The sequence below is a fragment of the Chiloscyllium punctatum genome, chromosome 2 (assembly GCF_047496795.1).
Source record: "Chiloscyllium punctatum isolate Juve2018m chromosome 2, sChiPun1.3, whole genome shotgun sequence".
NCBI lineage: Eukaryota > Metazoa > Chordata > Chondrichthyes > Orectolobiformes > Hemiscylliidae > Chiloscyllium > Chiloscyllium punctatum.
In genome coordinates this window covers 153,990,234-154,014,844 of record NC_092740.1, presented here as the reverse complement: position 1 = coordinate 154,014,844, position 24,611 = coordinate 153,990,234, and the positions used below count along the sequence as shown (strand labels likewise).

The 24,611-nt window shown below is 40.9% G+C and overlaps 2 protein-coding genes and 1 long non-coding RNA gene across 9 annotated transcripts in view; 1 reads left to right on the top strand and 2 right to left on the bottom strand.

Annotated features, from left to right (window-relative positions):
• LOC140491978 (histone-arginine methyltransferase CARM1-like) overlaps positions 1–631 on the bottom strand; it is a 103,222-nt gene extending 102,591 nt beyond the window's left edge. For both annotated transcript variants that reach the window (XM_072590544.1, XM_072590553.1), the window contains exon 1: positions 360–631. In XM_072590544.1, coding sequence (XP_072446645.1) covers positions 360–516 — 157 coding nt within the window. In that variant the 5' untranslated portion in view covers positions 517–631. The remainder of the gene's footprint in view (positions 1–359) is intronic.
• Positions 632–678: 47 nt separating this feature from the next.
• LOC140491989 (uncharacterized) lies at positions 679–12,585 on the top strand. The gene is made up of 3 exons (XR_011963461.1): positions 679–761; positions 5,416–5,601; positions 12,392–12,585. It is a non-coding gene; the product is annotated as an uncharacterized lncRNA (long non-coding RNA).
• A 901-nt stretch (positions 12,586–13,486) lies between these two features.
• The window catches only part of LOC140491963 (transcription factor RFX3-like), a 271,083-nt gene continuing 259,958 nt past the window's right edge, over positions 13,487–24,611 (bottom strand). For all 6 annotated transcript variants that reach the window (XM_072590501.1, XM_072590482.1, XM_072590521.1 and 3 more), the window contains one exon: positions 13,487–22,733. In XM_072590501.1, the coding sequence (XP_072446602.1) occupies positions 22,495–22,733 (239 nt within the window). In that variant the 3' untranslated portion in view covers positions 13,487–22,494. The remainder of the gene's footprint in view (positions 22,734–24,611) is intronic.

Genomic DNA, 24,611 nt, shown 5'->3' with positions numbered 1-24,611 from the left:
TTCAGATTCCTGTCTGAAGTTAAATTCTCTTGAATAACGCAGGCCGAATTTGTACCATTGGGATTAACTTCAGCCTGAATCCAATCCACTGGACACTTTGTCAACTTCTGAGGAAGGGATTCGAAATATTAGCTCGCTCTCTCTCCATAGATTTTGTCAGACCTGCTGACTTGGTCGGAGTGATTTTGATAAATAGCAGTGGAGTGGGGATTGTTGTATATTTAAGGCAGTGTGTGGGTGAGGGTGAGCCTGGACTGGTTTGTATTTGCAGTAAACCCCCCACCTCCGGCCCTGCCACTCAAACTGAACCGAGCCCAAGGCCAGTACAAAACTGGAGGAAAAAAAAGGACAAAACTTACGGTCAATCAAACGCAAAGACGCTTCTTCCTCTTGCACTTTCACTTCGAGTTTAAGGGGCTGCTGACTCTCCGGGGAGTGGGTGAACTGGAAGCCTCCTTTCTGATCCTCGTTAACAAAAACTAGGGACACACTGTGTTCCTGCACCGAGCAAGCCATCGGCAGACAGACCGAGAACAAACACAACGAGCCTTCGCTACAAACTGCCAGCGAAAGCGATTGAGAGCAGGGGGCGATGGAAATCAGAGCTGTGTACCGACCCGAAGCTGTAGAAACCTGGACATCTCCTGTCCCCTGCTGGTGTATCCTGAACCAGCAAGAACCATCCCTGACTCACTGGCACAGCTAGGGGCTTTTCCCCAATCAACATTGTATCTACACTGCCAGACCTACTAAAGACACAGGTTTTGTTTTAGTTTAAAAGAGAATGACATCAAATTAAATATATAATTTTTAACCCTTACAAGTAATAGATCGGGTAAATGGATTTGCCATTTGCAGAATAAAACTAAGAAGGGGTAGCTCGGTGATTAGCACTGCTGCCTCACAGCACCAAGGACCCAGGTTTGATTCCACCCTTGGGCGACTGTCTGTCTGGAGTTTGCACATTCTCCCAGTGTCTGCAGGGGGCTCCTCCCACAATCCAAAGATGTACAAAGCTCAAAATCACACAACATCAGGTTATAGTCCAACAGGTTTATTTAGAAACACTAGCTTTCGAAGTGCTGCTCCTTCCTCGGGTGGTTGTGTGCAGGTTAGGTGGACTGGCCGTGCTAAATTGTCCCGTAGTGTTCAGGGATGTGCAGGCTAGATGGGTTAGCCATGGGAAATGTGAGGATATAGCAGGGGAGTGTGACTAGGTGGGATGGTCTTCGGAGGGTTGGTGATCATTCGATGGGCCAAATGACCCTGCTTCCACACTGTAGGGATTCTGAACATCAGCAGTTAAGAGTGCATTGAAAAGTACTGGGGCATGGATGTAGGTTTGCACACTGAGCTGAAAGGTTCATTTCCAGACGTTTCGTTATCTTACTAGGTAACATCTTCAGTGGACCTCGTCTGAAGCAATGCTAAAAAATCCTGCTTTCTATTTATATGTTTGGGTTTCTTTGGGTCAGTGATGTCATTTCCTGTGGTGAAGTCACTTCCTGTTCCTTTTCTCTGGGGGTGTAGATGGGAATCTCAAAACCTGCTCGTACAGGGGCATGTTCACAATTTCACACAATGTTTTTCACCTCTGTATTTTAAAGGTAACAAAGTCTTACCAGACTGGAGGGCTGCTCTCTCATTAGAGAGAGAGAGAGAGAGAGAGAGAGAGACCACTAGGAGTGGTTTAACCTGAGGGTCAGTACGCCTTGGATGAGGGAGAGGTTGAGAAGGTGAGTCCTTCAGCCAGTGCAGGAATTGAACCCACACTGTTAGCATCACTGCACCATGCAAACCAGCTATCCAGCCAACTGAGCCTGGTGTGTGCCTGTGTATTGCTGCTCCTCCCTGTAAGTGTCCGCCCTATCTCTTTGAGAGGACAGAGGGAGAGGTTTCTGGTCCCCCTCTGACCTTACTACTGATGCTGAGCAGTGAGGTGAGGAAGGGGATTCGACTGTACCAGAGTCTCCAAGGTGACTGACAGTGCATTGCGTACCGGAGTTGGGAGGTCATGTTGCTGCTGTACAGGAGATTGGTTAGGCCACATTTGGAATATTGCGTTCATTTCTGGTCTCCCTGCTCTAGGAAGGATGTTGTTAAACTTGAAAGGGTTCAGGTAAGATTTACAAAGATGTTGCCAGGGTTGGAGGGTTTGAGCTGTAGGTAGAAGCTGAACAGGCTGGGGCTGTTTTCTTTGGAACAGCTGTAACACGACATTAGAACTCCTGTATCCAGTGCTCTGACTGATGAAGGCAAGCATACCAAATACCTTCTTCACCACACTGTCTACCTTTGACACCACTTTCAAGAAACTACGTATCTGCACCCCTAGGTCTCTGTTCAATAACACTCTTCCATTCAGCCCATCGAGTCCACATTGACCCTCCAAAGATTATCCCAGTCAGATCCACCCCTACCATTTTCCTGTAACCCTGAATTTCCTCAGCTAATCCACTTAGCCTATACATCCCCAGACGCTATGTGCAATTTAGCATGGCCAATCCACCCTAACCTGCACATCTTTGGACTGTGGGATTTGCTACATGAGAAGGAACTTTTATTTGTGGTGAGGGTGGTACGTTGCACTTTTTCCTTTTTGATGCATTTGAGTGACCTCTTATGGTATTTCAGAGGGCAATTTAGAGCTAACCACACCACTGTAAATCTGGAGTTACATGACCGCTACACTGGGTGAGGGTGGCAGAGTTTTTCCTAAAGGACATTGGCAAATCAGATGGGCTATGTGAAATGAACCATAGTTAAACACATTAGTGATCAAGACATCATAATACACTGCAGTCAACTGTCTCACAACATGACGGTGAGGAGTCTCATGACCAGCTTCATTGTATAGCTCTTCATTAGATCTCCATTCTTTAGAATGCAGCCTCTGCATTTCTGCTGCAGCAGCAGCTGTTATTACTGTCACAAGTCGATCAGACGTGGGTTCTGAAACAGGGCCTGAGGGATTAGAAGACAAGGATGTGGAGGTGTTCCCAGGACCTTCACTCTCCTCCTCACCAGTCTCCAGGGTCTTAAGTTCAGGTGTGATCAGCTCATGGTGGTTATCCATCCCAGCAGCCCCTGTGTCTGTGTGCTAACGTCTTGTTAAGGAAATGAAATATTTATTATATTCCATGGATGTCGGTTTTCCTATGCATAGCCGATTGTTCTAAGCTACTGACTGAGTCTAGTACCCTTTACTGGGAGTGATGCTGTGTATATCTCCCCATGATATTGGCCATTTTCTCATGTATAGAACTTACTTGGTCAAGTACCTGACACAAGGCTGAGCTCATCACTGCCATTGACTCTGTTGGGAACAGTGAGTGAGTGTACAGTGCCTCAAAGACCTCTGCTCCATGTCCACCCACTTGCCATTGATGTTCCAACACTGTGCCTCTTAAGATGACATCTGAAGTCCTGCGTACATACAATACTCAAACACTGTTGTGACTTTCCTCCTCCTCCTCCTCCTCTAAGGAAGACCATGTCAATAATATCTAACACGTGCCAATAACTGCAATGCGCTGCATCCCTCCAATATGTTGGTGTGTGTTTTGATGGAGTATGAGCTAGTCAGATGTGACTCCTCGGATGCCACTTCCACCTCCAGATGGCCATGGGATGAGCTGGCTCGGGCCGGGCCAGGCCAGGGGCTGGGTGGAGCAGAGTGTTAAGGTGATGACTGAGCAACACTAGACCCTTGGTGACACAAAAAAGGAAATATAGCAATGCTGTCCTTGGCTTTTTTTTTCCAGAGAGGTCGTAAAAGCAATGGTTCTTCAAGGTCTAGGTTAGAAGGGTTTTTAGAGCCAGTTTGATTATAGCTAACAGATACTGCCTCAGAAAAGGCTTTCAAGTTTGCAAAAAAAACACTTGTATAATGAAAGGGGCATGTCCAGTTTTCCCAGCTCAGCTTTTCTCTGGTTTGTTTTGTTTTTAGTAGTCTGACTGTTCACTGAAAACTGTCAAGATTAGAGTGGTGCTAGAAAAGCACAGCAGGTCAGGCAGCATCTGAGGAGCAGGAAAATCAATGTTTCGGGCAGGAGCCCTTCATCAGGAAGGGCTTCATCATTGCAGATGAAGGGTTCCTGCCCAAAACTTTGATTCTCCTACTCCTCGGATGCTGCCTGACCTGCTGTACGTTTCCAGCACCACTCTAATCTTGACTCTAATCTCCAGCATCTGCAGCCCTCACCTTCACCCTGTTCACTGAAAGCAGTCAGTTAGTTTGAGGCTGCTGCTCCAAGAAACAGCTACATATGGAAGAAGGTGTTTGATCCTGACTCCCTCTGCCATCTCTCTCTCTTCTCCTTAAGACCCTGTGGTTGATTTTACCTTTTGTGTAAAGGGGTGTTTATGGGGATTGTTGCAAGTATTTGGAACAACAACATTAAATTTGCATAATCTGTTGGGTTTTCGGATAGGATAAGTCATTTTATATTGTGTTCTATTTTGTTTGTGTTTCATTCAGTAATCTTGTAAATAAATTCTGTTTTGTTTGAAACTAGGTGGGTTGACCAACTGCATCCCTCCTGGAATATCCCGTGTTACACCTGCTTAAAACAATCAGCAAAGCTAGGGTCTGGGCCACTTCCTTGAAATGGTTTGAGGGGGGTCTAGCTTGGTCCATAATAGGAAACAAGATATAGCACTTCATATAGTGAGAACATACTGTAATATCCACCGCTGTCTTTAGCCTATAACCATAATCGCACAGTGCTTACCATTCTCCCTAACCTGTTTGCCCCTCTTCATGCTGACATGCCATTCTGTTCAGTGAACTAAAAACATTACCATCCTACTCCAAAATGGGCCACTCTCCAGCAGGATACTACTATGGCTCTTTCCTTCAAATCCCCAAACACCCATAAACTTTCAGACCCATCTGCAGACCCCTCTCTGGGATGATGGGTCCTCCATGCGTTTAATTCCTGCACTGACTGAAGTCACCGTGATGGACTGTCTTAGTCAATCTCTCCCCTTGCAAGGAGGTTTGTCACCCTCAGTTTAAGCCACCACCGCTGTCTCGCCCTCTCTCTGAGGGAGTGGTCCTCTGGGACTAGGGAGACTTCACCCTTGCCTCCACTGCAACTTCCCTCAACCACACAGATAAGCCAGATCCCAACATGACCAGGTGACATTTTAGTTTTGAATGATGCCAATTTACTTTCAACTTTTATTATATTCATTACCTTTTTTTCCCTCTTCTCTGTCTATATTCTGTCTCAGCTTGGCTTCATTCTGTGCCTGGCGTTTGTCATGAATCTTTTTCTATTTTATTTTAAACTCCATCCGCTTTGATGTTCATGGTCCTCGAGTTGACCTCCTGGTGGGAACATGCTTGCTTTGCAGCTCACTGGTTTCACCATTTATGATCTTTTGACTTTGTTTTTGTTCTGGATCCAGCTGTACTCGACCCCTTCTTAAAGAACTGAAATTGGAACTGTTGTTAGGTGGAATACTTTGTACACGAGGATTCGATTTTCACTCACAGGATGGATGCAGACAAGCCAGTAAACCCCCACTTCCACAAGCCTGACTTTTCTAACTGGCTGCCTTAATGTCTGATTTGCCAGCAGTCTGGTTGGGGAGGTGAGTATTGGTGTGGCAGGCCAGGCAACAGCTGAGGAAGCTGCTAGTTACCGAAATGGGTGTTGGGGGGGGTGGGGGGGGAAGCCTTCTGTGGGGTTCTAGCACTATAGTCAAAGTTTAAAGATTAAAACATTAAATGTCCCTTTTGCTCACTCCATCTCACCCCCACAAGCCATCACTTCAACTCAATGCCCACTTACCCAGGATATGGTCCCATTCCAAGTAGCACAGTGGTTAGCACTGCTGCCTCACAGCGCCAGAGACCCGGGTTCAATTCCCGCCTCAGGCAACTGTCTGTGTGGAGTTCTCCCTGTGTCTGCATGGGTTTCCTCCCACAGTCACAAAGATGTGCAGGTTAGGTGAATTGGCCATGCTAAATTACCCGTAATGTTAGGTGAAGGGGTAAATTAGGGAAATGGGTCTGGGTGGGGTCTCTTCGGAGGGTCGGTGTGGACTTGTTGGGCTGAAGGGCCTGTTTCCACACCAAGTAATCTAAAAAAAGAGACCCTGCTTTCAAATGGGGGCAGAAATAGGAACATGGTTGTGGTATAGGACGGTATAATTAGGGAGTTACTGTTCTCTGTAGCCATGTGCAGTTCTGAAAGCAGTGTTGCCTGCCTGGTGTCAGGGTTAAGGACATGTCCTTGAGGAAGAAGAAAAACTTGGGAGAGGGAGGGGAGTAGTTATTGTCCATGTTGTTACCAATGACATTGATAGGATTAGAAAGGAGGTTTTGCTGAAAAGCTTTGAACAGTTAGGAGCTAAATGAGAAAGTAGACTCTCAATCTCTGGATTACTACGTGAAACACAGGCAAACTAGCATGGGGTAAATAAAGTTGAGGAGTTAAATGATGTGGAATGGGTTTCAGTTTGTGGGCACTGGCCTCAGCACTAGTATAGAGGAGAGCTGTCCCTGTGGGATGGGCTTCACTTGAATCTCATCCCGACCTGTAGAGGGGGCTATAAACTAATTAAGAGAGGGAGGAAATGTACATTTACAAATCAAAAGGATATAGCAGTGTTACAGGGGAGCTATTTAGCTAACCCATAGTGTGATAGGGAGTGACATAGTATATAAACATAGAAATAACAGCAGTATGTTGAAAACAAGGAAACATTCATGGTTCTCTCCTGAATGCTACATATTATTCAAACAAAAATAAAGAATTAATCACATAAATAAAAGCTAACGGGTGTAATTTTATAGCCATTATGGAGAACTACATATTCAGGTGTTTTTGACTTTCGAACAATAACTTTATAGAATAATATGTTGTGGATCCAATCAGGGATCAAATTGTTCAAACACCTGAAAATCCAAATATATTACATTCATTGTTTCCGGTGATATGTAATGAGGCAGGTTTAATAATTGATATCAGAGTAAAAGAAATAGTGACTTTGCTAAAATCTATCACATTATTCAGTTTGAGAGGAAGAAACTTGTGGTAGTAAAAATCTGTGCTAAGTTTAAACAAGGATAATTACAAAGGATTGAGAGCAGAGCTGTCTGGAGAGGACGGGGAAAGGGGTATAGCAGAAGGATGATTGAGAAACAATGGTAGTCATTTATGAAAATAGTTCATGATTCACAGCAATGACATATTTCAGAGAAAGGGTAAGCTAACCATGGTTAACCAGGGAAGTTAAGGATAACATTAGATTTAAAGCAAAAACATAAAAGGTTGAAAAGATTAGCAGCAAGATAAAAACAATGACTGCAGATGCTGGAAGCCAGATTCTGGATTAGTGGTGCTGGAAAAACACAGCAGTTCAGGCAGCATCCGATGAGCAGGAAAATCGACGTTTCAGGCAAAAGCTCTTCATCAGGCAGCCAGATGATTGGAAAAGTTTTGAAAACCATCAGAATATGGCCCAAAAGAAATAAACAGGGAGAAAATAAACTTTGAGGGCAAGTTTATAAGAGATATCAAGGTGGACAGTAGAAGTATATTTAAATGTATTAAAAGGAAGAGAGAACCAAAGTAAAGTTAGCCCCTTCGAGACTGGGGAAATAAGGATGGGAAACCTTTCCAGGAAATGGAAGAGGAATTGAACAAGTATGTTGTAACATTCTTCATAGTAGAAGATTCTAATAGCATTCCAAAGTAACTAAATATTCAATGGGCAAAAGGAGGAAAGGAAATAACTATCACTACATAAAAAGTGCTCGGAGAGATAAGTCACCTTTGTTGTGGTTCTGTTCGCCGAGCTGGGAATTTGTGTTGCAGACGTTTCGTCCCCTGTCTAGGTGACATCCTCAGTGCTTGGGAGCCTCCTGTGAAGCGCTTCTGTGATCTTTCCTCTGGCATTTGTAGTGGTTTGAATCTGCCGCTTCCGGTTGTCAGTTCCAGCTGTCCGTTGCAGTGGTCGGTATATTGGGTCCAGGTCGATGTGCTTATTGATTGAATCTGTGGATGAGTGCCATGCCTCTGGGAATTCCTTGGCTGTTCTCTGTTTGGCTTGTCCTATAATAGTAGTGTTGTCCCAGTCGAACTCATGTTGCTTGTCATCTGCGTGTGTGGCTACTAATGATAGCTGGTCGTGTCGTTTCGTGGCTAGTTGATGTTCATGGATGCGGATCGTTAGCTGTCTTCCTGTTTGTCCTATGTAGTGTTTTGTGCAGTCCTTGCATGGGATTTTGTACACTACATGGTTTTGCTCATGCTGGGTATCGGGTCCTTTGTTCTGGTGAGTTGTTGTCTGAGCGTGGCTGTTGGTTTGTGTGCTGTTATGAGTCCTAGTGGTCGCAGTAGTCTGGCTGTCAGTTCAGAAATGCTCCTGATGTATGGTAGTGTGGCTAGTCCTTTGGGTTGCGGCATGTCCTCGTTCTGTTGTCTTTCCCTTAGGCATCTGTTGATGAACTTGCGCAGGTATCCGTTTTTGGCGAATACATTGTTGAGGTGTTCCTCTTCCTATTTTTGTAGTTCTGGTGTACTGCAGTATGTTGTGGCCCTTTTGAACAGTGTCTTGATGCAACTTCTTTTGTGTGTGTTGGGGTGGTTGCTTTCGTAGTTCAGGACTTGGTCTGTGTGTGTGGCTTTCCTGTATACTTTTGTGGTGAATTCTCTGTTAGGTGTTTTCTGTACCATCACGTCTAGGAATGGGAGTTGGTTGTCTTTTTCTTCCTCTCTAGTGAATCGGATTCCTGTGAGTGTGGCGTTGATGATCTGGTGTGTGTTCTCTATTTCTGTGTTTTTAATGATTATAAAGGTGTCATCCACATATCTGACCCAGAGTTTGGGTTGAATTTGCGGTAAGACTGTTTGTTCTAATCTTTGCCTTACCGCTTCTGCTATGAGTCCAGAGATGGGTGAGCCCATGGGTGTGCTGTTGATTTGTTCATATATTTGGTTGTTGAATGTGAAGGTGTGTTGTGAGGCACAGGTCCAGTAGTTTGAGTATGCCGTCTTTGTTGATAGGTTCAATGTCCTGTTGTCTGTTCTGTATGTCCAGCAGGTTGGCTATTGTTTCTCTGGCTAGGGTTTTGTCGATAGAGGTGAACAGTGCCGTTACATCGAATGAGACCATAGTTTCTTCCTTGTCTATGTGTATATTTCTGATGATGTCCAAGAATTCCTGTGTTGATTGTATAGAGTGTCTGAATCCGCTGATCAGGTGTTTCAGTTTCTGCTGTAGTTCTTTAGCCAGTTTGTGTGATGGTGTCCCTGGTAGTGATACTATGGGTCTGAGTGGGATGTCTGGTTTGTGCACTTTAGGTAGTCCACAGAATATGGGGGTGGTGTTGCTTTCAGGTTTCATTCTCTGTAGGTCAAACCTGGTTATCTGTCCGTTTTTTTGTTGGTTCCTCAGTGTGTTGTTTATCCTATTGGTGAGCTGTGGGGTGGGGTCAAACTCCCTCTTTTGGTAGGTGTTGGTATCTGCAAATAGTTGTTGCACTTTTTGGATGTACTCTGCTCTGTCTAGGATGACCGTCATTCTGCCTTTGTCTGCTGGTAGTATGATTATGTTCTTATCGTTTCTTAGTGATTTTCGTGCTTCCCTCTCCTTGGTGTTGAGGTTATGTGTTTGTCTTTTCCTTGTTATCAGAGGTACAATACTTTGTCTCACTGAAGGGCTTTTGCCCGAAACGTCGATTTCGAAGCTACTTGGATGTTGCCTGAACTGCTGTGCTCTTCCAAAACCACTAATCCAGAATCTGGTTTCCAGCATCTGCAGTCATTGTTTTTACCTTGTTGTGTCTCTTCTGTCAATCCATTGTTCCTGAGTGTGCATTCTAGTGCTGCTAGGAAGTCTGCTGTCTTGGCGTCCCTGTGGTTGTAGTTGAGTCCCTTGGCCAGTATTGTTCTTTCCATGTCTGTGAGCTGTCTGTGGGAGAGGTTTCTAACCCAGGTGTGTGTTGTGGTGTCCTCTCTGTTGTGTGTTAATTTGGCCATTTTTTCTTTTAGTGCTGTTTTTTTGCGGTGTGTGGTCCTGTTCTGTCCTATGGTGACGGCCTGTTCTATGGTCCAGGTCCATTCCTGATTGGTGGTTTTTGAAATTAACAATTTTTGGCGCGTAATTTCTTGTCTGTATTTGTGAAGTCTGTTGTGAGTGTCTGTAATCATTACCTGGATCATCCTGAATCCGTTCTGTCTGGCTGTGTCCCTGGTTTGTTGACTGGTGGTTTGTATCTGACACATGGTGGAAGGATTCGATTCTTTCGGCATTCATGCAGGAACCAGAGTTGTTCGTATGTGGCGCTTAGGCGGTTGGCACAGGATTCCCGTTTCCTGGCTTGTCTTAGCAGCTCTCACCCGTAGGTGTTCAAAGTTTGTGAGAAGATTTGTAGCTCGAGTGCTCCTTGTTGTGGCTCTGTTCGCCGAGCTGGGAATTTGTGTTGCAGACGTTTCGTCCCCTGTCTAGGTGACATCCTCAGAGCTTGGGAGCCTCCTGTGAAGCGCTTCTGTGAAGTTTTCTGTGAGTTCGACTGGGACAACACTACTATGATAGGACAAGCCAAACAGAGAACAGCCAGGGAATTCCTAGAGGCTTGGCACTCATCCACAGATTCAATCAATAAGCACATCGACCTGGACCCAATATACCGACCACTGCAACGGACAGCTGGAACTGACAACCAGAAGCGGCAGAGACAAACCACTATAAATGCCGGAGGAAACATCACCGAAGCGCTTCACAGGAGGCTCCCACGCACTGAGGATGTCACCTAGACAGGGGATGAAACGTCTGCAACACAAATTCCCAACTCGGCGAACAGAACCACAACAACAAGCACCCGAGCTACAAATCTTCTCACAAACTTTGAATAAGTCACCTTTATCTGATGGAATCCTAGCATATTAAAGTAATTAGTTTCAGAAATAGTGCTTGCACTGATAGTAATCTTCCAGGAATCCTCAGATCTGGAAAAGTCCATGAGGATTGGAGAACTGCCAATGAAATATCTTTATTTTTTTAAAAAAAGTGATGGAGACAATAAGAAAAGGTAACTGCGGGCTGGTTAGCTTGATGTCTGTTATTCGGAAAATGTTAATAGTCTATTATAAAGGATGTAATAGCAGAGCATTTACTAATATAAACCATGATCAAGCAGAGTCAGCATGGCTTAAGAAGGGGAAATCATGCCTGAAAAATTTACGACAGTTCTTTTGAGGATATATCAAACAGGATAAAAGGGAAATAATAGCTGTAATATATTTGGATTTTTCAGGTTTTTGAACAGATACAACACATTAGGTTACTTAATAAGAGTCTATGGTGTTGGAGGTAGTATACTGGTGTGGAGAAAGGATTAGCTAATAGTGTTGGGATAAGGGGGCAATTTTCAAGATGACAACTTGTAACTAGTAGTGTGCCACAGGGACCAGTGGTAGGATACACAATTATTTACAATATATAAATAACTTGGATGAGGACAGTGAAGTTGACAGTATTGTCAAGTTTGGAGATAATGCAAAAATAAGAGGGAAGGTAAGTGGTGGGGATGAGACAAAGAATCAGCAGAGGGATATATACAAATTAGGCAAGTGGGCAAAAACTTGGCCGATGGAATATGGGAAATGTGAGATTATGTACTTAGGAAAATTAGACTCGTAGAGGTATACAAAGGTACTTCAGAGGGAATGGAGCATCAAAATAGTGAGGTTTTACGAAAACTACACAAGACAATACTCAGACCACAGCTGGAATATAGTAACCAGTTTTGGACTGCTGCTCTAAGGAGAGATATACTGATGGTGGTGATAATCCAGGCAAGGTTCACCAGGCTATCACCAGGAAATGGACAGACTGTCTTACAAGGAGAGATTGAGTAGGTTGGGCCTGTCCTCAGAGTTTAGAAGAATCAGAGACAACCTTATTGAAATGTACAAGGTTCTTAGGAGACTTAACAGGGTAGATATAAGCAGTTGTTTCCCCTTCTAGAGGAGTCTAGGACCAGAGGGCATAATCTTAGAATAAGGGGTCTCACATCTAAAAGAGAGATGAGGAGCAATTTCTTCTCAAAGGGTAGTGAATCTGTGGAATTCTTAACCAGAGGGCTGTTGAGGCTTGGCTTGCTAAGTATATTGAAAGCGGAGATAGATTTTTAAATTAGTAAGGGAGTAAAGGGTTAAAGGGAAAAAGGCAGAAAGTCAAATTGCGAATTATCAAATTAGCCATAATCTCATTGAATGGTGAATATCTGATGGGCTGAATGGCCTACATCTGCTCTTACCAGAAGATACAGGAGCAGAATTAGGCTATTTGGCATCATTGAGTCTACTCCATCATTCAATCATGGCTGATCATATCTTATTGTCTTATGTTCGCTTACTTGTTTCTGCAGGTCCTCCTGCTCCCAGTGCCATTCTTTACTAATTCCCCCAAGCTCCAAACAGCACTCAAGCTGGTCATCTTCCTGCAGATGTGGTGACCTGGAATGCCAGCGATCTCTTAGAATTCCCACATACTGCAATCTGTATAACTCACACCTTTGTTACATTATTACTGAATAATTATTGCCATGTGGTTGATGGTAATTTTTTTCTGTGGAAGAATCAAATTTGATCTCTGTATTCAAAAAGTATTGTCACAGTCAACAATAAACACGATTGTAGTTTTAAAATGACACAAACTCTTACTATTTTGAAAACCACTCAACATTCATTCTTCTTCAAGTTAAGTGGTACCTGCTGATTACACTTGGTGGTACAAAATGGGAAAAGTTGATTCAAAACTGAAAGCAGCTCATTATTGGGCCCAAGATAACATTTTCATCATGGTTAACACTAAAAATAAGCCCCTCCATAAAGTCAAAATTAAATTGTAAAATATTGCTACATATAAAACTAAAATCAGATTTATGGAGCCGTAAGATAGACACATTTGCAAAGCAGCATATGGAAAAGTATTTATAGCAGCAGGGAGAAGCAAACACGGTAGAGGTATAGAGCACAAAGAGAAAATCAGACATTGTCTCACCTACATATTGATAGGGACTGGAACTGCTGTGATTTTAGCAGCTTTTTTGTTCTGCTAAAGTTATTAAGGGGAGCGATGGCCTAGTGGCATTATTGCTGGATAGTTGATTCAGAGATCCAAGTAATGTTCTGGGGACTTAGGCTTGAATCCCATGATAGTGGAACTTGAATTCAAAAAGGAAAAAAAAAATCTGAATTAAGAGTCTAATGACCACGAATCCGTTGCCGATTGTTGGAAAAACCCATCTGGTTCATTAATGACCTTTAGGGAAGGAAACTACCATCCTTCCCTGGTTTGGCCTATGTGTGACTCCAGACCCATAGCAATGTGGTTGACTCTTAACTGCCCTGTGGGCAATGCCAGAGGCTCCCTCATCCTGTGAATGAATACATTTTTAAAAAAACAGGCACTCGTGAGAATGTAAACAAATACAACAAACAAGATTTAAGATAAAACTCTCTTTAACCAAGAAAAAACAAATTTTTATTGTTTTTTTTGTACAGACAAGCCACAGCTTATAGAAACACGACAAGAAAAGCTAGCCTGAGTTCAAGTCTGAAATATTAAGAAAGAACTTTCTACACAAGTGTCTTCAGTATATACTAGTTGCTTGTCTACATGTAAGAACACACTGTAAGATTTCATATTCCTGTTTACAAAAAATTCCTGTTGTTGTACAGTACACAGTACAAACCTTTCACACGCACACTATCAGTTTGCTTCAACCAATTTATAAAGTTCATGATATATTGAAAGATCTCATAAAACATTTCTCACAAAATCACAGCATGAAATATATATTTACATAATTGAACATTATTCAAAATCACATCATAGGTGTTTAAATAATTAAAACTATATGCAGCTGTCATTCAAAAAACAGAAAAAGTACATAATTTCACAATACATTCTCTACAAAAATCTGAAAAATCTTAACTTTTACATTATTAATTCACACAATTGAGATGTCATTAGACCAATTTTTTTAAAAATCCCCAATATTTTGGGCCTTTCTGTGCTTGTGCATCTGAATACTCCAATTTGCCACTTAGTGAATTTGAAAATGGCACTGAAAAGCTCTATTTAAAGGGGGCTAATATTGCCGACTGAATTGCCGACTTAGTGACTCAGTGTTAAAGGCTGTAGTTATAGGAGTCTGTCATCTGCATTCAGTTGTGTTCATGAATTGTCAACATGAAGGAATTTGCCAGCAGGCATTTTGCACAGAATACTTCCTGTCACAATGTGGTATCACGGTACAGCCATGAGGGGAGAGTGTTCACTTCAGTCCATTTATTCAATTCTTGTTTTTGGAGTAGAATATTGTTTTGTAAAGTGAAGTTCTGTACAGAATGTTTGTCCTTAGTATTATAAAACTTAAAACACTGTAACAAGGGGCAATTCAGGCACAGTACAGGTGTCTTTATTTTTGAGAGACTTGAGACAATAGAGTTAAATGTATGACTTTTAAATTACTCAATTTTAAGAACAAAATATAATGATGTGGAGCTGAAGGAAGCAGTGAATCAGTGTTGTTCTGCAGCCTGGGTGGATATCTACAATTCAGGCACAAGATTAACAAATGTTTTTAAAAGGCACTCACTTGTCTCAAGGCCAATTGATTTAAATATTATTTTACATATTTGGTATACTGGGGCTTTATTTTACATGTTTTGTCTTACAGTCAATTTTTTTTCTAAGCGAGGAATTCTAACTTGTGCTGAGGTGGAAATGATGTGTTTGCTATAACATTCTAGTTTTAAATATACTTCATGGAGAAAGCAGCTGGGAAAAAGTAGAAAGGCATCCAATCTTGACAAATGGTGTTAACTGGGATATGATATGGGATGAGAGTCTAGATTAGAGTGGTGCTGAAAAAGTACAGAGGTCAGGCAGCATCTGAGGAGCAGGAAAACCAACGTTTTGGGCAAAAGCCCTTCATCAGGAATAGAGGCCGGGAGCCTCCGGGGTGGAAAGATAAATGGGGGGGGGGGGGGGGGGGGGGGGGGGGCGCGGAGAAAGTAGAGACTCACTGAGATTCTTGTAGAGAGAGGAGGAAAACTTCTTCAAGCGAGGTATCCTTGCAAGAGGATTTGCAGTAGGGTTAAAATCAACCAGGTAAAAACAAGGACTGCAGATGCTGGAAACCAGAGTCTAGATTAGAGTGGTGCTGGAAAGGCACAGCAGGTCAGGCAGCATCCAAGGAGCAGGAAAATCAACATTTTGGGCAAAAGCCCTTCATCAGGAATAGAGGCAGAGTGGAGAGATAAATGATTGGGGGGGGGGGGGGGGGGGGGGGGAGTAGAGACTCACTGAGATTCTTGTAGAGAGAGGAGGAAAACTTCTTCAAGGCAGGCATTATTACCCCCTCCAACAGTAAGAATGGGGCATGGGAGGAGCTGAAGACCACCTTCAACCAATGCTTTCACCAGAGCTGTAATTAATATGACAGCAGATCCTGCCATTAATGAGGCTCAAAGACTTCCCAAAGCTACAGTCCAGTTATTCTACCAGCACTGTGAAAATTAGTAACTTCAAGCCAGTGAGCTTGAAGACAATACAATATCAGAAGGAACCCATTTCCATGAAGTCAAAATAGGATTAGAAATTTTCATCTTCCATTTAAATGGTGGTTAGCAATGCTGCCTCACAGCATCAGGGACACGGTTTTGATTCCAGCCTTGGAAAACTACCTGTGTGGAGTTTGCACATTCTCCCTGTGTCTATGTGGGTTTCCTCTAGGCGATCCAATTTCCTCCCACAGTCTAAAAATGTGCAGGTTAGGTGGACTGGCCATTGGACATGTAGGGGTATATGGGTAGGGTGGTGGTGGTTTGGGGCAGTGGGTGTTGAGAGCCTGGATAGAATGTTCTCTGGAGGGTCTATGCAGACTCGATGGGCTGAATGGCCTCTTTCTGCATTGTAGGGATTCTATGACTCTACATTCCTTGTGGGCTTGAACATCAGTGCTCCATTCAGGCCCCACAAAGATTCCTTAGGCTTTCCAAGTCCCGGCTTCCTCCTGGTGAAGATGGAATTGCCTTCAGAACAGTGTCTGGATTGTTCCAGGGATTATTACCATGGATCCTAAGCTATTGCCTCTTCCATACAGTTGTCAAATGGGTAGGTAGTGAATCCAGCTGGGAATCTGGCTTTGTCAACATCGGCAAAGTCTTTGAATCCTTAAGTTCCCAGAATGCCCCATCCTCTATTGGACTCTTATATTTTAACACCATCACACTGCCCTCTAACTTGAACTCTAAGCTTCAAAAAAAAATCAAAGCAATAGAGTTAAATTGGGAGGAATAAGTTAGACAGGGCCCTGAGTTAGACGATAGCATGCTAAATACGCTGAAGGACCATTTCTCTTTCCAATATTACAGTTATTGACAAGGAAAATCAGGTTGGAAATGGATAATCAATTTCACATTGTCTGTTATTCCACTTGACAGCGTTAAATGCTTTGATGGTGTTTGGCTTGTAAATGTTGAACAGAGGGTATGAGAGGGCACCTTATTACCAGAAAAGTACTAACAAAGATAAAAAAACTTAAATTCAACATATTATTTCAAGTTCTAATTGAACTGTGAATCAAATATGTCATCTGGTAGCAGAAACTTTCAGTACTGAAGCTAAGGTGCGCTCCTTCAGGCTACAGTAATCTGATATTTGGAATTGTCTATTCAGGGAGGGTAGTGGAGGCAAATGGTCTGGAATAATTTGAGAGGTAAGCAGGGACATGGAAAGATGAGTTATGACAGCCGAATGCTTCTCTCAGAGATAATTTTCTTTGTGAAAGCCTATGAATGTTAGCCAGTCTCTCTCTCTCTCATTCTAATGGACAGTGAGAAGACAGCATAGACAGAGAGCCATAGAAACAGATTTCCTGTGCTCTCTCTTTGCTCAAGGAGCCGTCAGAAGAAAAGAAACCACAAGAAAGGAATGTAAACAAGGAAAAGGAATATGCTCATGCTCAATTCTGAAATATATTGAACAGAATTTCTTATTTGTTTTAATTATTTGTTAAACTAATCAGTTACCCAGCTGGCACCAAAGCAAAAATCACTATTGTAATTACCTTCTGAAAAATGTCCTTTAATATTTTTGCCATTATAGAAATGTTTCTTATGATTTTCTTGTTTTGACCATGAGTAAAAATACTCTCAAAATCTTGCATGTGTGGGTTGTTAAAAACAACCTAAATTACAAAAACACAACCACTGTGGAACCACCGTATCTATTTTAATATCCAAAACTGAAATAAATATATATCTTCCTTAATGCTCCCTATAGATACTCAATGACTGGAAACAAATATAATGAAAAGGTGCCCTAAATGTCTGAACTGCTTCCAAATCTGAGTGGAATTACTAGTTGTGGATTCAAAGGAATAAGTTGATTGATTCCATTGGTCCTTAAAGGAATGCAATTACCAATGGTAACATATTTTAATAAGCAAACTAAGATACGAATGAATTAAATTACACACATTAAATATTTAGTTTTCAAGAATCATGCTTTCTAGCAAAGTTCAGAAACTATATTTGTTCAATAAAAAATAAAAAGACTTGGCATTTAATTTTGTAAACAGCAAAGTAACATTTTTCTTAATTCTAAAGACTTAACTATAAAAACATTTCAATATGTAACATGTGCCTCTGATTCTTTGATTAAAACTTGCCAGGGTAATTCTGAATCTTATTCTAACCATTTCAAAAACAGGAACAGAGCAGCTACTAATGCCATACTGCACAACCATTTGAAATAGGAACAGGTCCCTTACAGCAGCCTCATCATTCAACAAGATCATGACTGACCAGGCTGTAACCTAAACTTCCCTTTCCTGCTCAGCTCTCCAGAACTTCAAATTTTGTACTGGGTCGTGGAACAATGAGAAATGTATTCTCTTCTTCTATTAATCGTATTCTCTGCACAAGAAATGTCTCTACCATCAATCTAGTGGCTAGGATTCCATTTTTGCACACCTCGTAATGGCTAGAAGAACACCTTCAGAAAAGGCTTGAGTTCAGGATATCAGTGGAGGACATGGTCAGCAGGTACGTGCATTTGACACACAAAGGAGCCATAAAGCATGGAAACAGACCCTTCAGTCCGAGTTGTCCGCACTGACCAGACATCCCAATCTGACATACAGCAAAATTACCCAGGAAGTGAAAGAATGGAGTTATTAATGATAGATTTAAAAAAAAAATAATAGTAATTATTCCCAAATTAGCTGGACTTTAACATTCTCAATCATAATCACTGGATGCTACTTTAATTTTTGAAATTTAAACAAATTGATAACTAACAATACCATGTAAGTATGTCAAAATATTACCACCATTCAGTGCTTCTATCTTCCACATCATAAGATTTGGCAAAAAAAAAGTAGTTTAAGCACACTAGTAAACGCTACAATAGGGCGGAAATGGATTTGCACTTCAGTTATGTATATATTTTTAATAAAGGCTGAAATAATTTACTGTAAGTGGCTGTTTGAAATATGATGGTGTAAGCAGGAAAAAAAGTGCTAAAAATTAAAATGTGGTTACCTAGCTGGCACCAAAACAAAAACCACAATCTAGCAGCATATAGAAAGGCATGCAGACTGAGAAGCACTTCTACTGCCAAAACACAGAGCTTTCATTGCATACCTTCACGTATGAGAACAATTTATTGGACCATTATCCATCAGTACTGAAACTCAATATAAAGGTCATGCTTCAATTCCAGTTTTTATACCAGGTAAAATGCCCATTTCTACCAAGTTCAAGGAGTCTATTGATTAAACAGAGCAGTGTGTGTTCTGTTCCACAGAACTACAGTTTGTTGTTAACACGGGGTCTACAGACAAACCCATTCCCCCATCAGCCCCTTAACAACTCTCTAAATTGCACATTACGATCCAAATATATCTGCAGCACAACAAACTAAACACTTTTAAAAAAAAGTACAAAGAAAAGAAATATATAGAAGGCTTTCCTTAACCATTACAAACACACCAGATACACCATATAAACACATTTTGGTCCAGAACAGTATGTAAATGTTAACATAAGACAGAAATAAGTAAGGTTTGTTTTTTTTGAAGATTGAAGGGGCAGAATGTTTATGAAACAAATGCCCCAAATTGTTTTGAATACCATTAAGACTTTAAATATATTGAAAAACAAACCTTTGATGTTTGGTGTTAAAGCACAGAAAACAGGATTAAGGAGAATCTTCCCCAAGAGACAGGTGAAGCTGCCTAATGGCCTTAACTTGGTTGGTGCTGATCAGCATCAAAATCAATGACATTGAAAAGAATGAGTATGTTTGCATTAACCTAAGTTAATTTGTTTGATAAAACCATTTCAAAGTGATCAATGACTTTTGGACTTTTTGCAGTTTAGAAAAGCAAAGACTTTAAACATTTGCCATGTTTAATTGATTTGTCTTGCCTGAAACTTAACATATAGTTATTTTCTTTAAAAAGTCTGCTGTTAAAAAGCCAATGTGACTCCTTTCTTGGATAGGGTGGTGAGGGGAGGCAGTTGGAGTGTTCTTCAGAATTTTTAATTGTACCTCAAGAAAGTTTGTAAACATTATTGGCTTCAAAGAAACCCTTTGCAAAGTGTACACTGTTACTTGCCATTTCATTTAACGGCACATATGTGTCTTACTGTCTCACAGTACTGAAAAGTACCTTATATGAAAATGAACAGAGTCATTGTGCATTCCAGGAAGCAGGTTTTCCTCTTGGCTTAAACTTTAAAAATAACTAATCATCGAGCAGGTTTCTCCAAAGCTCAATAAAAGATGTAATCACTAATGATCTCCATCCTCCCCCAAAAGGGACTACATATTTTCCAAAATTGAGGCAAAGTTTTGAAAACACTACTATCATATAGACGGTTTAAAACATATTTATCCAGAGAAATGAATATTCGCAAACTGCACTTTCATTAAGTCAGGATCCATATTCACAATAAGTAGAGAATATACTGAGAGTCTTGTAAAATTCTAAGTAATTATATGAGGGAAAAAATGGGCACAACGCCTTTGTCAATAGATGTTTAGAATTGGTTTTTCTATAGATATGCTAAAAATGAGTCAAGTATTTTGCATTAATTAGTCATTTCTAGATTTCTACAATCTTCAGACACTGTATGCTTTTTGGATAATGCAACTGAAATGTATCTCAAGTTCTGATTAATGCATATACTTACTCATTCCTCATGGCTTCATAAGACAAATATACTCATTCTTAGTGTAAGAAAAAGACATAGGTTTCTAAATAAGAATCATCACTTGAGCTTCCATTCCATAGTTTCCCCTGTGGGTAGTAGAAAAACAGCAGGCACACCTTGCTGAACTACAAAAATTAACTCTTTCCATAACTGTTTAAGGCACTGTGTAATAGCCGAGGTACAGTAATCCCTGACATACATTCCTGAAGTGGCATTTAATTGCCTACCAAGTCTGTTCCTACAGAATTGATGAGTATGTGTGAGGTGTGCCAGCTACAGTACTTTTGGTCTCGTCATCTTTGACAACCACACAGACCACATAGAAAACTCAACGTAAAGCTGCCAAGACTATGCTGAGTGCTACATTCTTGTCTTCTGTAGTTACACTGAGGAGTTGGCTAATACAGCTGCTGAAATCAGCTCAGATATCACAGTTCTTAAATAGTAATCATGCTAGTTTTAACCAAATTTGAATATATGTATATTTATATATATATATGATACATATTCAAAATTTTCACAAAATCAAATTTCGACACTTATCCATCTTAAAATTTCCTATGTTTAAAATTTCAATCCAATTTCTTAATGTTGTTGTCTTATTGAATGGAAAACAAACAGCCGTGGTTACATCAGTTAACCAATGAAAAAGTGTTGAAGTACTGGTAACAGGCAGTATTGGCCAACCCCTTGTAAAGTCTTATCATAGCAGCTAAAGACACTACAGCAAAACAGATGGAACAGACAAATCAATTCGCAATGATTGATTTCAGTCTATCCTCACATTATTCACAGGTACAGTGGACTTCAAATGAAACGGTATACTTTTTGTTGGTCTAGCAAGACCTCACCCAGAAAGTATAATCATAACTGAAACAAATGCAACATATTTTATCACATACTGCAGCCTTTATCATTAACACTTTTTCCCAAAAAATGTTTATTAAACTAATCTAGTTTTTAAATATGGCTGCACTACTTTGCAAATCAGTAGCATTCAAAACTTTGATGTTTCAAAGGGAACTCCATTGAACTTTCTGCAAAGGTAGGAAGTTGTTTTAAAGAATTGAATAGATTTTGATTTTTGACAAATTTTAAATACAGTACAGTTTTAGGAGGCCAGTAACAATGAACACTGCCTCCTCTCTCAAGCTTTCAACTTCAACCATAAATCTACATTCTAAAATCTTCAACAGCAGAAGTCTGGTCCATTAATTTGACAGAAAAAAATTATATTCCTGTATGTGTAACAGTCAAATATTTGTGGTCAAAGCTTAGAGCACATCAATATGCTGAAATAAACTGCTTCATGGTTAGAATCCAGTACAACAACCCAGTTACTTGTTCAGATCAGCAATTGTGATAAAAGGCAGAAAAGTGATTTTCTGCATGCAACTTCTGAAAGGAAACTTACAATTTTATGGAAAATTGCTTGCAACAAAGAAATATTTCCTGGAATAACATGGGCAGAAACATTGAGGATTTTAGGTGCTCTGGTCATAAATTAATAGAATGTAGTAACACTAATCTTTGAGGTAACAGCAAAATTACTAGAAATCTGAGGCATTAATGGTGGTGAGGCACAAGAATTGTTACTTAAGCAAACACTTTGGTCAAAAATACTGTTGATGATTACCATGCCACGTCTCCAATCCAAAAAGTAACCATTACTCATTCATTACAATGTTTGGCTTAAGTTATTTCTAAAATACACATAATGCATGAATGATGGAACCACCTAATGTATAAGTAGTGATAAGTACAGCTTTGTCCAATTGTAACTTATTCAAGTGCATTCAAACAACGCAGCAGAACTATAATCCTGGATCCTTTTGAAACAGATTCAAACCAAAAGAAAGATAAAATCAGCAGTGAGATAACAGGATATTGTTGGATTCTAGCCCTGACCTTTAGGTACTTCTGCTGTCAAGTGAGCATATCCTGTCGCATGTATAAGAATATATTTTCAATCAAAAACTGAACTAAACAAAACAACTTATACTGTTAGAAGTTCATCAATTACAATTGCAATGTCTACTGAGTCCCTTTAGTCAACATGATCAATATGGGACCAAAAATAATCCAAAAACAAAACCTATATACACCTAGTTAGTGTATGAGAGTAACATTCAGCATAGCAGTATGTGTCATCTCAATAGCTGAAGCCACAACACAGTCAGACTTCAGGCTTGAAGTAAATAAGAGAAGGATAATCAACGAATGGTCAAATTATTGTTTAGACTGCCGTGTATGTGCTTCCAACAGTGCTGCAGTGCCTGGCACTAGCCACACTTGTAATGATTTGTTCAGCATGTAGAGGGATCAGAGGGTCATGTTGCATGCTGCTGTTGAGAGATGGTGCTACACAGACACCCTGTAGTGTCTGGTTAAGGTCTATTTTTTCCCTCTTGAATGGTGGTTCTCCAGAATCTTCCAATTCATCATCCATTTCGCTGTCAACCTCACTTCCTTCATCTTCAGAGGGAAAGGAAAAATACAAGGCATTTAGTATCTACTATAACATTGTTGAAACATGTTATGTTGGATAACAGTTTTGGACGTTTGAGTATGCTTCATAGAACTCAGGGACTAGATTATAAATGGGTCGCAACAGTTAAAAGATTATTTGAATCCAAGATGCATTGTAGATATGACATTGTAGATATGTAGATATGATCCCTGGAATGACAGGTCTAGCATATGAGGAACGGCTGAGGATACTGGGATTGTATTCGTTGGAGTTTAGAAGATTAAGGGGAGATCTAATAGAGACGTACAAAATAATACATGGCTTTGAAAAGGTGGATGCTAGAAAATTGTTTCTGTTAGGCGAGGAGACTAGGACCCGTGGACACAGCCTTAGAATTAGAGGGGGTCATTTCAGAACGGAAATGTGGAGACATTTCTTCAGCCAGAGAGTGGTGGGCCTGTGGAATTCATTGCCACGGAGTGCAGTGGAAGCCGGGACGCTAAATGTCTTCAAGGCCGAGATTGATAGGTTCTTGTTGTCTAGAGGAATTAAGGGCTACGGGGAGAACGCTGGCAAGTGGAGCTGAAATGCGCATCAGCCATGATTGAATGGCGGAGTGGACTCGATGGGCCGAATGGCCTTACTTCCACTCCTATGTCTTATGGTCTTATGGTCTTAAAACATAGTCTGCGAAAAGAAATATGTTAAGAATAGCACAAAATTGAGTTAAGACATTCTTACTGATATAGCAATTTGAACTCTAGAATGTAACAAATATGGATAATATACATACCCTATTTTGTAGTTAATTTCTAATCAACCTGTTCAGAGAGATGTTGTAACACAGCTATGGAGCAGCTGGGCCTTTACCTGAGCCTCCTGGCTCAGAGGTAGGGGTTCTGCCACTGTATCACAATATCCCCAACCTATTTAATGGATATTTTCTAATAAACCTGTTCAGAGATGTTTCTACATACCTCCAGAACAAATGGGACTTGAACCTGGGTCTACTGTCCCTGAGGTAGGGACATTACCACTGCACAAGAATGCTCTAATCAATTTGATGCCACAACGCTATAAACTGAGAGACATAGAGTCATACAGCATGAAAACAGATCCTTCGGTCTAATCAGTCCAAGCGACCATGTTCCCAAACTAAACTAGTCTCATCTGCCTGAGCTTGGCCCATATCCCTCTAAACTTTTACTATTTATGAACTTATCCAAATGCCTTTTAAATATTGTAAGTGTATCTGCATTCACTACTTCCTCTGTCCATTCCACACACAAACTATTCTCTTTGTAAAAAAAGCTGCCCTTCATGTCCTTTTTAAATCTTTCTCCTCTCACCTTAAAAATGTGCCCCCTAATTTTGAATTCCCTCATTGGGGGAAAGACCCTTGTCATTCACTTTATCTAAATCCCTCATGATTGCATAAATCCCTTATGGAGCCTTTCTCCATTTAAATAATAGTTTGCCTTTTCATTTTTCCTATCAAAGTGCATGACCCAATACTTTTCTACTTTAACTCCAACTGCCAAGAATTTGCCCACTTGGCCAACCTACGTCTTCTTGCAGATTTCATACATCCTCATCACAAAAAGAAGCCATTCTGACCTATTTTTGTATTCATTAGCGAATCTGAATAATATACACTCTGCCCCTCCTCCAAGTCATCAATCTAGGCAGCAAATAATTAACTCCAAGGACTGATCTTTGTAGTATTCAACTAGAGTCATCAAGTCATAGAGATGCAGAGCACGGAAACAGACCCTTCGGTCCAACTTGTCCATGCTGACCAGATATCCCAACCCAAATCTAGTCCCACATGCCAGCATCCAGCCCACAGCCCTCCAAACCCCTCCTATTCGTATATCCATCCA